At 46.3% G+C, this 17,003-nt stretch overlaps 1 protein-coding gene across 3 annotated transcripts in view; it reads right to left on the bottom strand.

Moving 5' to 3' along the window:
* Positions 1-17,003, bottom strand: part of FNDC3B (fibronectin type III domain containing 3B) — a 796,261-nt gene that overhangs the window by 146,630 nt on the left and 632,628 nt on the right. For all 3 annotated transcript variants that reach the window (XM_069618738.1, XM_069618739.1, XM_069618740.1), the window contains one exon: positions 10,026-10,197. In XM_069618738.1, coding sequence (XP_069474839.1) covers positions 10,026-10,197 — 172 coding nt within the window. The remainder of the gene's footprint in view (positions 1-10,025; positions 10,198-17,003) is intronic.

Genomic DNA, 17,003 nt, shown 5'->3' on the forward strand with positions numbered 1-17,003 from the left:
CTGCCGTAAGCCTTCGGAAGTGTCTCTGGGCCATCCAGTTGACTGACCAGCTTACTAAGGAGTCCTGCTCTGTAATCGCCGACAGGTTGGGTGGTATTCTGAGTCCGGGGCACGCTCACACGCTTCGTTTGCTTAGCAACCCTAAGCTAGAGGTGAGCGGTGCTCGTTTGGCTTGAATACACCCGGCCGTTCCGTTGCCCTGCTGTGGCGACAAAACTGTGCTTGTTTCTTCGATCGGGACGTCTTTTTACTCTGCACGACGACGAGACGTTCCCTGCTCTTCAGAACCTGCCAGAAGCTGCATCTATCGAGGAGAAGCTCGGGCCTGCTTGCTTCGGGGACCGGTGAGTAGATTAGCTAGGATCTGGTCGCCCTCCTGCAGTGCCCTTTGCTTTTCCCCGCTGTGAATACAGCACCCCTTGTCCGTACTCGCGCCCTGCTTCTGCCTCACAGTGGAGGCTGCGCTAGAGTCGCGGACCGTGTGCTCCTTCATTAGAGCTCCCTACAGAGCTGTTCAACGTCCTCCGAAGAGCTTCACCTTCTGCCCATTGGCACCGGCGTGTGCAGGTACTTTTGAGCGCTAGGCTCCACTCTTCGTAGGGATTGGACTACCATCTAGTTAGGGGCCTCAGAAGGCGGACATATCACACGCATTGGTTCGCACTGCCTGTTTTCCTTCCCCTGCAGGTGGATAACATATTTCGTGCTGCTAATGCTGTGAAACTGTGTATTCTGTATATATATTGGGTGGATAGTGTATGTGTTGGTTTAATATCGTTGTATATTGCTGCTTTTACTGTGGTTATTAGTTTCAAGGCCTTATAATAAATGTGTATCTATTTTTGATATAAACAACTGTTTGGAGTAGTTTGTACGCGCTCTTGCTTTGTGTGCTCACTGTGGGCTTTCAGTCACCCTCACCCCTCTTGAGACCTAGTCTTGACCGCCGCGATCGCTACCTTGATTGGTCTGGCTTGTCCAGAGGTTACCCTGTTCCAAGTAATTAGGTTGGCCTTCTGAACTTCTGCGCCACCAGGACAGAGTTCAGAAATCCGTCTTAACAAATTGGTGGCAGCGGTGGGATTCGAACCCACGCCTCCGAAGAGACTGGAGCCTCAATCCAGTAAGGTACCAGCGGTACAAGACTGGCCTACCCCCACTACGCAAACCCAAGTGAGAGCCTTCTTAGGACTCACGGGTTATTACCGCAATTTTGTGGCAGACTATGGCACCATAGCTGCTCCTCTGACTGCCCTCACAACTCCGAAGAAACCCAAGAAGGTAACTTGGACTGACGAGTGTGAGAAGGCCTTCAATGGCTTGAAAGACTCCTTGTGCCAGGCCCCTGTGCTCAGGGCCCCTGATTATCAAAGACCTTTTATCGTGCAGACGGATGCCTCTGACACTGGGATAGGAGCTGTACTATCACAAGTAGATGAGAAGGGTAAGGAACACCCTATCGGTTTTATTAGTCGCCAGCTTAAGGACAGAGAGCTCAGATGGTCCACGGTAGAGAAAGAATGTTTCTCTGTTGTGTGGGCCCTAAGGAAGCTGCGGCCCTACCTCTATGGGACCCACTTCACTGTGCAGACTGACCATAAGCCGTTAAAGTGGCTAATGAACATGAAGGGGGAGAATCCAAAGTTGCTTAGGTGGTCCATAAGTCTACAAGGCTTCGACTTCACTATTGAGCATAGGCCAGGTGTCCAACATAGCAATGCTGATGGGTTGTCCAGAATGTTTTACCGACCTGAACAAGAGACTCATCCAGGGGTGGATTAGTTCCCCCTGTCCATAGTCTGGGAGGGGCGAGTGTTAGGAAAGATTTCGTTATTGTAGGGAACTTTCCTTCCATGTGGCAACCCCTAAACTTTTTGCTATTGTTTTCAACCTGTTTTCTTGACTTTGCCAGAGAAGTGCAGCCTTCTGCTGTACTCCTCTGGGCTTTCGCTCCTTTCTTACGGGGAAACTGACATGCCCTTAAGACAGTCAGTACCGGGGAACGCTGTTTCCCGTAGTTTCTTTTATCGTGTCGCCATTTTAGTGCAACACGACACAAGAGGGCACTGTAAGCTAAGTTACAGCTCTCTTGGGTCTCTAGCCTTCTACAGACCCTAGACACTCTTATAGGATGGTTTTTGGATCGGTGCAAGTCATTCAGGGACTGGGCTGGTGGCAGCGATCATTTGGTTTATTTTGAGCTCCTTTTGCCGTTCTGAGCACCTTTTTGCCGCGAACACAAAAGGGTGGCCCGGCTACCCAAAATGGCCGGACCACGAGGCTCCTTTGTCTCGTCCACTGTCCGTCTTGCTCCCTTTACCTTCCCCCGGGTCAGGCGACCCGGGGCCTTCCTTATTTGGGCATGTAGTTTCCCGCGAAACACGGTTGCTTTCGCGGGCTTCTACATGTCGTTTGAGTGCCCCCAGGATGTGGGCTGGGCTGTCTGGTCCCAATACACATCCTGGGTGCCAGAGAGTCTAGGGTGGTGTGAATGCCTGGGACCACTGTGGTCCGTGATTGGTCCACGTATGGTATGTGTGTTGATGAGCGGATCTCCCATTGGCTCCCCTCCGTTTTGGCGCGAAGGGAACCGTGGATAAGAGGGAGCTGGAAACACCACTACCATGTCGATCTCCTGAGTTCTGACGAACCCAGGGATACAGGAGCCAAGTATCCTGCGAACACGAGGCTGGACCGAGGAATCGCTGGTGACCCCCTGAAGAACTTCTGCTCCTCATTGCTGTCGTCCGGTGAAGCCCTTTCCACCTAAGATCGAACAAGAAGGCCTGTACTGGCGCTTCGACCTATTGGAATAGCAGGACCAGCTATTCCCGGCACCTTCATCAACTCCTGCCGTAAGCCTTCGGAAGTGTCTCTGGGCCATCCAGTTGACTGACCAGCTTACTAAGGAGTCCTGCTCTGTAATCGCCGACAGGTTGGGTGGTATTCTGAGTCCGGGGCACGCTCACACGCTTCGTTTGCTTAGCAACCCTAAGCTAGAGGTGAGCGGTGCTCGTTTGGCTTGAATACACCCGGCCGTTCCGTTGCCCTGCTGTGGCGACAAAACTGTGCTTGTTTCTTCGATCGGGACGTCTTTTTACTCTGCACGACGACGAGACGTTCCCTGCTCTTCAGAACCTGCCAGAAGCTGCATCTATCGAGGAGAAGCTCGGGCCTGCTTGCTTCGGGGACCGGTGAGTAGATTAGCTAGGATCTGGTCGCCCTCCTGCAGTGCCCTTTGCTTTTCCCCGCTGTGAATACAGCACCCCTTGTCCGTACTCGCGCCCTGCTTCTGCCTCACAGTGGAGGCTGCGCTAGAGTCGCGGACCGTGTGCTCCTTCATTAGAGCTCCCTACAGAGCTGTTCAACGTCCTCCGAAGAGCTTCACCTTCTGCCCATTGGCACCGGCGTGTGCAGGTACTTTTGAGCGCTAGGCTCCACTCTTCGTAGGGATTGGACTACCATCTAGTTAGGGGCCTCAGAAGGCGGACATATCACACGCATTGGTTCGCACTGCCTGTTTTCCTTCCCCTGCAGGTGGATAACATATTTCGTGCTGCTAATGCTGTGAAACTGTGTATTCTGTATATATATTGGGTGGATAGTGTATGTGTTGGTTTAATATCGTTGTATATTGCTGCTTTTACTGTGGTTATTAGTTTCAAGGCCTTATAATAAATGTGTATCTATTTTTGATATAAACAACTGTTTGGAGTAGTTTGTACGCGCTCTTGCTTTGTGTGCTCACTGTGGGCTTTCAGTCACCCTCACCCCTCTTGAGACCTAGTCTTGACCGCCGCGATCGCTACCTTGATTGGTCTGGCTTGTCCAGAGGTTACCCTGTTCCAAGTAATTAGGTTGGCCTTCTGAACTTCTGCGCCACCAGGACAGAGTTCAGAAATCCGTCTTAACAATGGCATCATGGATGGCTAGAACGGCCAAGTCCAGTCTGAAAAACATGCTTCAGCCTTGCACATGGTATCTGGGTATTAAAGCCACCAGAAAGCATGTGGGCACAGAAGGTGCCTGAGCTCGGATGGATTGGCCAGGTAGACATTCTTCAAGACACAGTCCACATATGACGTGTTTAAGGATTCCAGGCACAACCTAATGGCCAAAGACTACCTTGTGTGAGAAACCTGAGGGCGTCCTCACATCTACTCCCCTTGGGTCCTCTTCTGAGGTGGCCAGGGAAAGGCCATTGCTTTTGGATCCTGACCCTGGGTGTGGAGAAGCGAGGGAGGATCACCTGGGTGGAGGGTCCTTGGGGATTGGGGATGATATGTCATTCAATCATTCATTCATTCATTGATTCATTCCCTTGGGTAAAACACAGTATCCCTCATTCCCATTTCAGGAGGAACCCTCAATCCCAGAACCCCTCACTATTGCTACACCTGTCCCGCTGACCAAGAAAACATCAGGAGATATTGTCGGTATAGCAGCACCAGGAAGAGGGTGAAGAAGCGAAGGTTTAAGGGTGAGACATGGTATCCCCCATTCCCTTATGAGAACCAACCTAACCCTCCTCCTGCCTTTATGGGCTATTGTAAAACATCTCCCCTCATTTTCCCTCATTCAACCTACTACAGTACTGGGATGAGCAAGAGGCGACTAGGAGTAGTGAACCCTAGTAAGTCATTCCACCACTCTAGTACTGGGACGAGGAAGAGGCCTGCAAAATATTGTCAAGGTCAGGCATGTCCCAAGTTTTACTCTAATTGCAGTCAGGCAATTTCAATTGGGAATTCAGAAGAGACCAGCAGCAAGGAGACCCCAGGTGATCTTATTTGCGAGGAGGCAGCCGTGTTGCGTCCTGCAGGAGAGCCAGAATGACAGCAGACAACTCCATGGAACTGTGGTGCCAACGACCAGGCGGGTTATAAGAAATCCACAAGTGTGGAAGCCTCCGTATTCAGAGATACGCAGCCGGAGCTGTGGGTAAAGAAAAAGAAACAAAGTGGCCACCAGCATCTGAGGAAGAGAAGCAGAGCTGCCGGCAAGAACATAGGAGCAGCAGAAGTGCAAGCAGGGCTCACTGAGGATGGAAAGCCAGCAGGGGGAGCAGAAACAGAACAGCGCGGTTGCCCAGAAGGAACGCCAGGGACCAGTGAGTGAAGGGGAAAGTCACTCGAAACCGGGGTGCTCCTGGAGGGGCTGTGTGGAAGAGTGGCGAATGCTGAATGCACAGAATAATATGCGCACAATGAAACAAGCCCAAAGCCACGGTTGGGAGAAAAGTGAAGAGGCAAAAGTGAACGATCACTAATACTGAATACCGAACTGAATGAACACCTTATAAGCAGAGCTAAGGCCTGATGACAGATGAATGTGAAATTGCCCATTTGAAAGCAATGTATGAAATAAGAGAGTGAGTGTGAAAGAGCCTAAAGAGTACGACAGAAAGATGGGTAAGATATAAAACCACAGAAAAGTGAACTTTATGCATGAATATAGTGTGGCAAGGTCAAAAACTGGCAAAGGAGATGTGACACATTGTGGCAAAGCCAAAAGGCTGACAATGAGAAGCCAAGTGAGGGTGAAACCTTCCCATAAAGCCAAGAGGCTCTATGACCCCTCAAACAGAGGCATATACAGAAGAGCCTGTGTGGTCTAAAGAGACTAGGGCTCCTGGTTGCGCGACCTGTAATGGGTGGACTGTGTGGTCTAACACCTGTGACTAGACCAGGGAACCCTCAATTGCGAAAGCCAAAGACCTTGTTGAAGTAAATCAAGTAAATCAAACAGGAGTAATTTGATTTAACTGTTAATCAAATCCAGAAGGTGTGTCAAATTGAACTGGAGTTGTTTTGAACATTGAGAGACAGACAAAGAATACGTTGGCAAGCTGAAGTCTTGGGGAAGGGAAACCTGAGACATAATGAACCTTGGTGCTGTCTTGAGGACGGGAACTTCAAGTCCTTTTTTGTTGGAGCTGTGCTATCCTGTGCTATCTTGAACTTGGGGAAGGGAACCCTGAGGATTTGTGGAACCGTCTTGAATGGGGGAAAGGTAATCCTCAAACTTTTGTGGAACCTTCTTGAACTTGGGGAAGGGTAGCTGAAAAGTAAGCTAGGAACTGGAAGTAGCTCAGAACTTTATTTCTATCACCACGTCTTTAATTGCTGATATCCCTACACATTGTTTAGCTTTAGTTGTGAAGGCAAGGATAGGTTTTGGACACAGGCAGACTTTTAAATTGAACTTTCTGACTCAGACTTTCCTTAGTTTCATTCAGGTAGGGAGCACCTTAGTTTAGGGCAAATTAGGCCTTCATCCATCCTGACATTTGTGTTAATAAAGCAATTCATTGTGAACTTTGAATCTGTTGTCTGTGTCTTACTTCACAATGCCTTCACATTTGCAAGCCTGCCACTGGGTGTCTGAAAGAATGCAGCAAGTTAGACAGTTGGCACTTTTCAAACATTGAGAGGATCTGGGATTAAGATGAAGCAGAAGACATCAGTTAGCACCCTGAAATATATTTGTTGAGCTATCATGTGACTATTAAACAAAAAGAGACTGAGATGGAAGAGAGGTGGTTGGAGACTAGAGAGAACACATTGGGAACAGTGACAAAGCCTCTGCCTGGTTTTGGGAAAAGACCGGATGCCATTCGCGCTAGAGGTGGTGGCGCGGGAAGGGTCCCTTGATCAACCCACCTTGGCTCTAGTCACGTGGCAGGGGAAAATCACAGTGACCCATCACTGACCAAAGTTGGGGGGCTGGATGTTCTCCACCCCTAACATCCTAGTAGGCCAGCCCAATCTTGGTGAAACAGATTCAACCCAAACCCTTCATGAAACACTGCAGGGCAATATCTGTGAAACACCTCCAGTATTGAGACAGTCCAAAGCTTCCTTTCAGCAGACCCATACCTCTGGCAGTCAACTGGACAAGCTTTTCTTTTTCGAGGAAAGGTTGATGTGCACTCTGCAAAGGTAATATTTTTTTCTGTTTTGTGTTTTTTTCTTGTCCCACATTTCAAAAGAATAATTTCATGATATGCACAGTGAACTCCATGGTCTTGCTGAAACAATGGGCTTTAGTATACATTTGGTGGTATCTCAGTGGTAAATTCACCAAGATACCACCAAACTTTATTGCTGTTACCGCCACTTGGTACGGCAGTATTACCACCAGATTTCAAGTGGTGGTAGGGAGTGCTATTCCCCATTAATTGGAGTCCATAGGGCTCCATGGGGGATTTCAGAGGCATTACTGCCAAATGGCCGATTTTATGTGGTAAGGCGGCGGAATTACCTCCAGCTTCCTGCTGGAGGTTTTTCCTCCACCTTATCCCCAAACCCGCAGCGGTATTACCGCTGTATTTTTACTGCACCGCCCAACTTATGAGTCCGAATGTTGCATATTTGTGATTTCCCAACTTCTGGAGATTCAAAGCAGGAAATCAAGTTAACAAACCATTTCTCACAGAGATTCTCGCACCAAGATACAATGTGTCACTTTCTTCAAATGCAGCACGATTATTACTATTATTATTAGTGTGTTTAGTGAGTGTGAACCTAGCTTCGGGAAGTAACAGAGCAACCTACAAGTCATAGGGGAAGTTACATGGTGAGGAAGGCAGAGATACAATGGATAGGAGAACTAACACCGGGGGAATGTGAGGGGGCAGCAAGACATCTACAAGCAACCACAGGAGGAAGCAGAGGAGAGCAGACCATCCAGTCCGAGGTTAGGTGGGGAGGGGCAGCTGGGTGGACCTAGGGGTTAGGAAGGAACCATTCCTTGAAAAGGAAGGTCTTGAGATCCTTCCTGAAATGTAGACCTCAGGGGGCGAGTCTGGTTGACAGGGATGAGGTCCCAGAGTCTGAACAGACAGAACTTTCATAAGTGTGGTCAACCCTTTGAGCTCCACAGCTGTCCCAGGTGTCGCTTAATAACCTGGCATGGGTGCAGACCCTCACGTGAAATCGCAGTCAGGGGAGGAGGGAACATGGCACGGGACCACAGAGGCTTGCAGTAGCAGGGAAACCACTCCGAGCACCAGAAAGATCGCTGTCAGAGTAGGGAAGGTAGCCCAGTGACCCAAACTAGGCCATGTAAGTCCTGAATTCAGAATTCAGAGGGTTTCATAAATGGGACCTTTGCATTGACTGATTCTTCTGGAGCGTGACGCATTACTGAAACGCTGAACACTCTCTGTGTCCTGGAAGCCTTCCAGATAAAAACGCCTGTAACAAAAACACACCCATGATAGGGACTTTCTGCCCTCAACTAGTAAAAAAAACCGTGCAGAGACTTCTCTGGTTTCTGCTCAGTGCGTGGATTTCGTGCTTAACGAAAGTCACCAGTCTCTGGACAATGGAAACACGATTCCCTGGTGAAGAACCTCACTTTCTGTGGAATTGCCTAAGCCATACATGGTGGCCTATTCTAGGCAAGTGCTAGCTTCCTTCAAGCGCCCCTACCCCTTAGTTCTGCCCTCCAATGCAAGCATGCAGCACACACTCCTCGTGATAGATGCTGCACGTTCCAAAACAATCAATATGTGAATGGAGACTACCCCGATGGTGTCTGGAACCTCCTTTGCTAAATCTGACATGTGACCTCCATAGATTCTCAATTTCTAACCTTTTAGAAGAAATGTCTTTATAAAACCAAAAACTGTCACTTTGGAGGAGAGCAACTCCATTAATCAGCGATCTTCATGCAACTGCTGCCCCCACTTTAAATGAACATGAATCCCTTTTACAACATTCCTGCCAATAATAAATGTGTCCACTTAAGCAATTTTAAAACAAAGCCTTAGCCATGACTCAAATACAAATGTGCCATTGTTATGCCAGCTAATAGTTCATTATTTTTTTTAAAATTGTTAATGGTTTGCATCAAACCTTTACAATATACCTTTAAAAACATAAAATAGCATAAGAAGAATCTATAAAATAAGAAATACTATTACTTTCTTAAAAAACATGATTTCTTAAAAACATGATTTGGGAGGATAAAAGCAAGATAACCAACACATTTATAAAAATTGAATTATTGCTAAAGACATGGATACTGATCTACCCACCCACCATATACATCCACAGATTTTCCCCCTCCACAGAGGCTAAATTATGCAACACATGCTTTAGATCTTCTGTAAGATTAAGATCTTTACAGAATCTACAAAAAGCAAGATTTCTTGGTAGACCTTTTCGCACACACATGATCGCATTTGTATTGATGACATTCATGTGGAATCTCATGAACATTTGTCGCCATGCACGGTCCGGAGGTTTTTGAATATATTTCTCGGCCACACTATACTTTTTAAGGGACAGACACATTTTCTAATACAAAGGTCGTTAACCAATTTGACTCCACGTGGAAATCCAATCATTCTGCACTGTCCTAGTTTTCACCTTTCAGGATCCTGAATTAATAACTCAACATTAACTTCGAGGTCCTGTAATTTTCCAATACAGTAATACACAAATGTTCTTAAGGGGGGGCTCCCATGAGAACTTATTGCATTTCCTAAATGGAAATAGAGGGTGTCAGGGGAGGAACACAACATTTTCCAATACAAAGACAGTCGTCACCACAATATTCAAAAATACCAGGCCCCATTCGTATCTTATGGCTTCCATCGGGATACACTTGGGTAAAAAGAATAAAACGTTCCTACAAATTAAAGATTCATAATTCACACCCTCCTCAGATAACCAGATAGGGAGTAATTCAGAGCCATAAGTTATTTTAGCTATCACTTTCTCCTTGATAACATCTTAAAACAATTCTCGATTTATTGCACAGATTTGATTAGCCAGTACCATGGGTTTTTGTTAGCCAATCTCTTAAATAGGTTTTACTAGGATTGGCCAAGATGGGAACACCTAAATAAATATGCCCGCTAATAAATCCATGAGTTTTATTCCAACTTACAATGCTACACTAGTGTGGTTCCATGTTTGCAGCATTGAAAGAAGTGCACAATTCAATGATCACACACTTTCCAGGTTTTCCGAAGAATCAATTAACGTGAAAATAAGATCATGAAGGTTGCTTACACTTTCCTCCTGCACCTCCAGTGCGTAGGTGATCACTTCCTCCGGCGTACATCCATCTGGTCGATTCCACTGTACTGTGATCCACGTGATCCCAGCCCGGACAAGTTTTGGGGCAGAAGGCGTCTGAGGGATATTACCTGATGTGTAGCATACAACCTCCGAGCTGAACCCACTACACAGGAAAATACAGAAAAACCCAAAGTTGCAGCATTAAACTGGACATCAAACAAGCAGCTTAGTTTGACAAATCTAATCTAAATTGTTCTATTTCGTAAGTAAAGTTAATTGTAGAATCTTATTGATTCATTTTTTTCCTTTCTGCAATCCTTTTACTTATCGGTATCTGCCAAAAAGGACATTGATATTATTTAATTGTTAATATTGTTTTAATTGCTTGCTCAGTCTTTTATTGTTGATGTTTGTTTCACATTGAATATTTTAATAAAGTGATTTACAACAAACAAAGAATCTTGCTATGAAATTATTTTCAGAAACAAGCTTGGGCCAGTTTGTACTTAAAAAACACATTTTGGTGCAGTATCCTTTGTTTCCCAATAAATGTGTTTTCTCTTTACAAAACATTAACACAAATGTACATAAAGTGCAATGAAATATAAGTTAAGGTTTTAAAATATTTACATCATCAACCAGGGCCCTCATTCAACTTTGCAGACTCGTACAGATGTCTTGTGGACTATAGTGTGTGTGTGAGTGGGGGAGGGGGGGTCCTCACACAATGCCTAAACATGAGTTACAAAACATCAAGCAAAGAGTTCTCCATGAAGATTTAAAAGCAGAGCAGTATACCAAATGATTTTAGCTCTCTGGATGTCACATACGGGGATGATGAAAACAGTCTGTTATTTTATGTGTTAACCTAAGCAAAGCAGCCTTACAGAATTCTCCAGTTTAGTAAAGACATTACCAAATTCGATGTAATATTTCCCTGCATCAAAACGAATACTAAAATGATCTGTTTGAACGTACATCACATTAAATTCCATCATCATGTGTCACGGACTATTTCTGTCCCTCACACTACAACTAAAAAGATAAACTAACAGAAAATTCCTTCTTTAAGGAGAACGGCTCCCTGTCTCCTGCTTCTTGGATGGGGTTCAACAATATGTTCTCTCAATAAAAATATATCAGGGGGAATGACTCCTTTCCCCTCGCTTTTATGTTTCAGTCAGTCTTGACGCAATGTTCCCTCCAGGAGAATGGCTACCTTCTCCTGGTGTGGCCCTGTATAATTTCCTATAAAACGAGGGGGAATGACTCCCTTCCCCTTGTATGGCTTGGTACAATTCACAACAAGGCCAGGGGGAATGACTCCTTTCCCCTGGCTTCTTCACCTCAACTCTCAGTTCAGGACCAAGGGAATGCCTCCCTTCTCTTCGTCTGCTTTGGCACAGTTCAACACAAGGCCAGGCAGAATGACTCTCATCCCCTGGTATTGCTTGATACAGTTCCTTCTCACTGCTTACAGCTGGATACACACTTTGCCACTGTGACTTGTTTTCAACAATGTCCCAAATCTGGTTAGGATCCCAGACGCTTAACTGGGCTCTAGTGGTCTCCTCTTGATCACTGTGATGAGGAACAGTCCCTCAAGAGTTTTGCACATTCACGATGGGATCCTAGACCCTTCTCTTGTAACTAATGGACTTTTCTCCACCACTATATTGAGGAAGACTTCCTCTATGCTACGTGTGAAGAACCCGATGGTGTCATCACTCCTTCCCCAGCGATGATCTCTCCCTATGTGGCCAGGGGATGGCAGCCGCTACCTGATCCTGACCCTGGGGACAGCTATTTGAGGGAGGATCACATGGGGGAGACAACCTCCAGGAAAATATCATGGCAACATTGGATGTATCCCCTTTCTTCTTTTGAGGATACCCCATCCCTGCCTAATGCCTTAATTGCATACTGTAACACCTCCCCTCATACACATAGGGAAGATGCTAAAGAACTTCTAATGGGAGCTGTATAAAAGTTATCACAGCCCATCTTACCCTCTAAGATTAAGGAAAATACATTCTCAGCTTCAACCTACAACCTACAAGTAATCTACAATGGACTTACCTTTAAAGAACAATTACCCACACTTTACCTATAAGAATTCAAGAATAGACTTCCATTCCCATAACCATCAAACAACTGCAACGAGGAAGATGAACAGTGCAATGTAGATCAAGGAAAGCCAGGAACACAGATAGTGCTCTAGTCATTGTGACTGTGCCTGGGAGATTTAAACCAGTGGAGCAACTGACAAGTGGGAGCTGCTGGAGAGAGAAAGCTGCCTCTCACAGAATTGAGTCGAGAGACCGTGAGGCTGGAGAGGAAGCCGTGGAGCAGAACAGCCTGAGAACCAAAAGCAGGGAAGCAGTCCACAAGAAGTAACATGATGTGGTAACGCCAGTAGCCAACAGAGGGTTTTCTGGTGTTTGGAGGCAGTCTTTGCCTTACTGGAGCCTGAAGCCATGAAGCAGAAGAGCCCAGAAGAGACTGCGGGAACGCGAGAAGCAACAGAGGGCTTAACTGTGTTTGCAGGTGTTTGGAAGCAGCCTTCACCTTACCAGAGCCTAAAGACATGAAGAAGAAGAGCCCAGCCGGGACTGTGGGACGTTGAGAAGCCAAGAAGCCAAGAAGCGAATACGGCAACTGAAGAGGAGATGCTGAACAGGCACTGCCGGCTTACCGCGAGAAAAGGAGAATACAGCAGCTTTCCACCCAGGGAGGGTGGGGACCCCAAAGCATATTACCAGCCATGCCAGAACCAAGTAAACATTAATGGAGAGAGAGACAGAGAGAGGGGGGAGGGAGAGAGAGAGGGGGGAGAGGGAAAGAGAGAGATAGAGAGAGAGAGAGAGAGAGAGAGAGAGAGAGAGAGAGAGGGGGGTGAGGGAGATTGGGAGAGAGAGAGAGAGAGAGAGAGAGAGAGAGAGAGAGAGAGAGAGAGAGAGAGAGAGAGAGAGAGAGATAGAAAACAAATATTTGTTACCAAGAGGAAACTGAACGAAAATACATCGTTTTCAAGATTATGAGTGTATGCCATACACAGATAAAAGAAGACCTGGCAGGATAAGAAACAAGGCAAATAAACTGTTAGAAAAAGCAGAAAGAAGTGAGTATCCACTTTAGAGTGGTGGAGAGAGCCAACCTAAGAAAGCCCTGGCTGGAGCGTATACCTGTCAATTGCAAGTGAGTGCATCAAGAAAGCCCTGGCACTAGAGTATACCAGGCACAGACAGGTTGAACATTGCATAGGGAATATATCAATCAAAGAGGTCCTGGAAAAAGCAAATCATGAATTGAAAAAAAGGTTTTGCTGATCACAGAAGGAGGAGGGGAAACCTGGCAGGAGAGTACATCAGGTATCCTAACAAGATAAAGAGAGAAAGCCAAGTTGTTTTGTATATTTGATCAAGAGAAACCCAAGGAACTGATATTGTTGAATAAGCAAACACGGGAAGAGAAATCCAGGGGAAGGGAAACACCATCTGCAATAAGGAACTCTATCCTGTTGGAACCTTTATGTTGGAGTCACACATTTTCCTTTTTGAACATTTATGAACCACACAAGGCCAAAGACATTACCCTTTTCACTTTAAGAGTTTAGTTTATTAGAATGTGAGGGCTAGAATAGTACTCTGGACATGGGACAGTTTTGCTTTGGACATTCTGACTTTGGCATACACTTAGTTTTGGTTTCAGGTAGGGAAATAGCTCTTAGAGGACATGGCATTTCCTGACACCCTTTTTTCCATTAATACAGGTCGCTGACTAAAAGCCTGAATCCTTTGTGTCTGAGTATCATTCCTGGCTCTTCACATTTGGTTTACTTCTTTTGAGGTCCCATACCTTTCTTGTAGGGCCAGTGGTCTCCTCGTTCACACTTTTATGGTGGATAGTGTCCAAGACGCACATACCTGACGGCCCTTTCACTTCCCCACAGGTTAAAAAAAGTGGAGCCAGAGAGCACATTACGAGCAAGGCAAGTACAGCGGACAGCACAACGAGACAGCTACCATGCATCATTTCAAAATAAGGAGAAAGGCGGCAGGAAGCGAGAAGGTGGCAAGGAGAGAAGTGACCTTGCCCTTTTCATCCTAGGCCCATGCAACCTTCGTGAAAAGAGCCTAAGACTGCAAATGATAGCACAAGTGTCCTGCAGTTTGCAGCAGATGTCAACGGTACATGGGGCAAAACTATGATGATAAGCAGGAGCGAGGGAAGCTCCCGCGCCCGTGGTAACAGCCTTGACTCCAGAGAAGCCAAAGACCAAGCGGTTCATCACAGCCGGTGAGTCGAGGGGAGAACCGATAAGAGCCGGGCCGTGTTGAGTGAGAATCGCAAAGTGGCAAGTTTTTGAACCAAAGCTGATGAACTTTGAATGAACTGTAAAAGGGAGAAGGGGAGACCAGCAGAAGAGGGAAACAGGCACCACGTGGGTTCTAACTCAGGAGACGCTGGAAGAGCCCCATATGAAAGAAACTACAGATACCAGAAGGCCGTAGGAGGGCCGGCGAAATAGGTGAAAGTGGTCATACAGAGCGTCAAGCAAAATACCAGTACAATCGAAATACTTTGCTCTACCTACAGTACGAGAGAAGGGGAAGTGAATACCACAGTGAGAGAAAATATTGAGAAGTAAAGGGAAAAGAAATCCCGCAAAAGACAGAGGGGTCCGGGCCCAAAAGGGAGATCCAGGGGTGAAGACGTCACCCAAAGTTGATTGATAAAGGAACTGTGATATATTTTGGAATACGCTTGAGAAGGGTCAGCACCCATAAGAGGGGGGCCCAAGGGTGAACGCCTCACCCAGCGAGCATTGGAAAAGAACTTCCATTTGTTAAAGCAACTTTTGTTTTTGTTCTTTGAACACGTCAGGTCCTCAAAGGCAAGAGACTCAAGTGAAACGAGACTTGGCCATCAGTGGCCCTGATAACTTAAAGCTCGAAGGGTAAAAGCTGAACTATAATCTCATGCTAGAAAAGCCATAGAGGGTATCCCGAGAGCTGCCACTGGAACTATCGCTTCGTGCTGGCGAAGCCTGAGACCGTACTGTGCTTCAAGCTACCATCTTACCCAGTGTATAAAACGTGGGGAAGGCAGACCCAGACTAGTGCATCTTGACATATTATTTGAGAGCACTTCTTTCTTTTCTTGAGAGCTATCCCACATTCCCTTTTGTATTAGTTGTGAGCTTTGGCAATAGGTTTATTAGTATAGGCCCTTTTATTTTGACACAATGCCATTAGGACTGCCTTAATTTTCATTTGATGGTCGACGCTTTCTCCCATCTTAGATTTAGGTTTAGATTAGGCGTTTTTCCAACCTGCACACAGCATTCATTGTTCAATAAATACCCTTGAACTGTGATAACTTGTGTCCGTCTTACTTGTTGTCACCATGAATTCTTCACACTGCAAGGCTCGTGACTACATCCCTGCATCCCCTCTGGTTCTCCTGTACCACCCTTTACCTGCTTTCAGGCTTAGGTACGTCACCGGAACTTCCAGGGAAGGCGGTCAGACTTCTCATCTGGCTCTGCTGTCCCTGTCTGCTTCTGTGGCATCTCCAGCTGCTGGGCCACCCGACTCTTCTTGCCCTTGGTATGGTGCACAGGTCCGCTCCTGCAGAACCCTTTGAGGACTCACGTGGCCGACCAGTGTCCTGGCTTCCTCTTTTCCTTGGGTCGGCAATCCGACTTTGGATTTCCTCCGCTGAACGCTCTCCATGTCTGTTGCTTCTCCCACCAGACACTGCAGCTGAGCTCAATGCTGAGATAGACCAAAACTGTTGTCCATTCTTTGTCTTTATACATTGTAGCCCGTTCTTGAAGGGAGGGCTGTCAGAAGACCTTGTTAAGTTTGAAAGGTTGATCTCTATGCCCCCTCAGGGCCACTTCGTCTTAGTACCAGTTTTGGGAGCAGTGTGTCTTTTCTGTGTTCTTCCTCATCCTGTTGTGTTTTCGAGGCCATTTGTTTCTTTTGCATCGCAATAGTATTTGCTTTTGCTTTCAACAAGAAGGTTGGAGATGGAAGGATGGGCTAGATAATGTGGAAAGGTTCTATTATTCACTGGGCTAACCGCAAGATGGTCGTCCATGTCCCCAAGGAGGGAGTTCCTCTCCATGAGATCCTCCCACATGAAACCACCCCTAATGGGAATACTGGGTAGCAGCCTCACCTCTCTAGCCTCATGAGAAGGGGCTCTCCTTGGGGAAAAGTAGTATATGCTTTTGCTTTCAACAAGAAGGTTGGAGATGGAAGGATGGGCTAGAGAATGTGAAAATGTTTTATTATTCGCTGGGATAACCGCAAGATAGTTGTTCATGTCCCCAAGGAGGGAGTTCTTGTCCATGAGATCTTCCCGCATGAAACCACCCCTAGTAGAAATATTGGGTATTAGCCTCACCTCCATAGCCTCATGAGAAGCGCCTCTCCTTGGGGAAAAATGTCGACACCTTGTGAATCATCACAATACATGAAGTATGTGTTCAGGGATCGAAATTCAGTTTGGATAAGCAGGAGCTAAAAACAGCTTCTAGGTATCCAACATTAATCAGTGAGCAGGAGCTACAAATGGGGAAACGAGGAACTAGTATATAGCATACCACAAATGTACTTAGACATATAATGCAAAAGTAACACTTGCCCATCATTTATAACTCCTTACACTTTAAACATCATATAGATATGTCATAAAACTTATTTTATGGAGTGTCTCAAACACACAGCGTTAATGTCACATAAGTAGGTTTGTTCTGTATTAATTGGCCTGGGGAGCCAAAAGTAGCTCCTGCTAGCTGTTGGTATCAAGAAAACCAAGGCTCTTCTAGGCTACAAGCAGGAGCTAAATGACTCCCAGCTCCCCTCATTTCGAAGCCTGGTGTTGACTGCTAATTCCGTCGCCCAGGTTGTCAAGTGCTGCCAAAAAATCCATCACAAACACGAGGACTGATTCTCT

The sequence above is a fragment of the Ambystoma mexicanum genome, chromosome 10 (assembly GCF_040938575.1).
Source record: "Ambystoma mexicanum isolate Mex_15411 chromosome 10, UKY_AmexF1_1, whole genome shotgun sequence".
Taxonomy (NCBI): Eukaryota; Metazoa; Chordata; class Amphibia; order Caudata; family Ambystomatidae; genus Ambystoma; species Ambystoma mexicanum.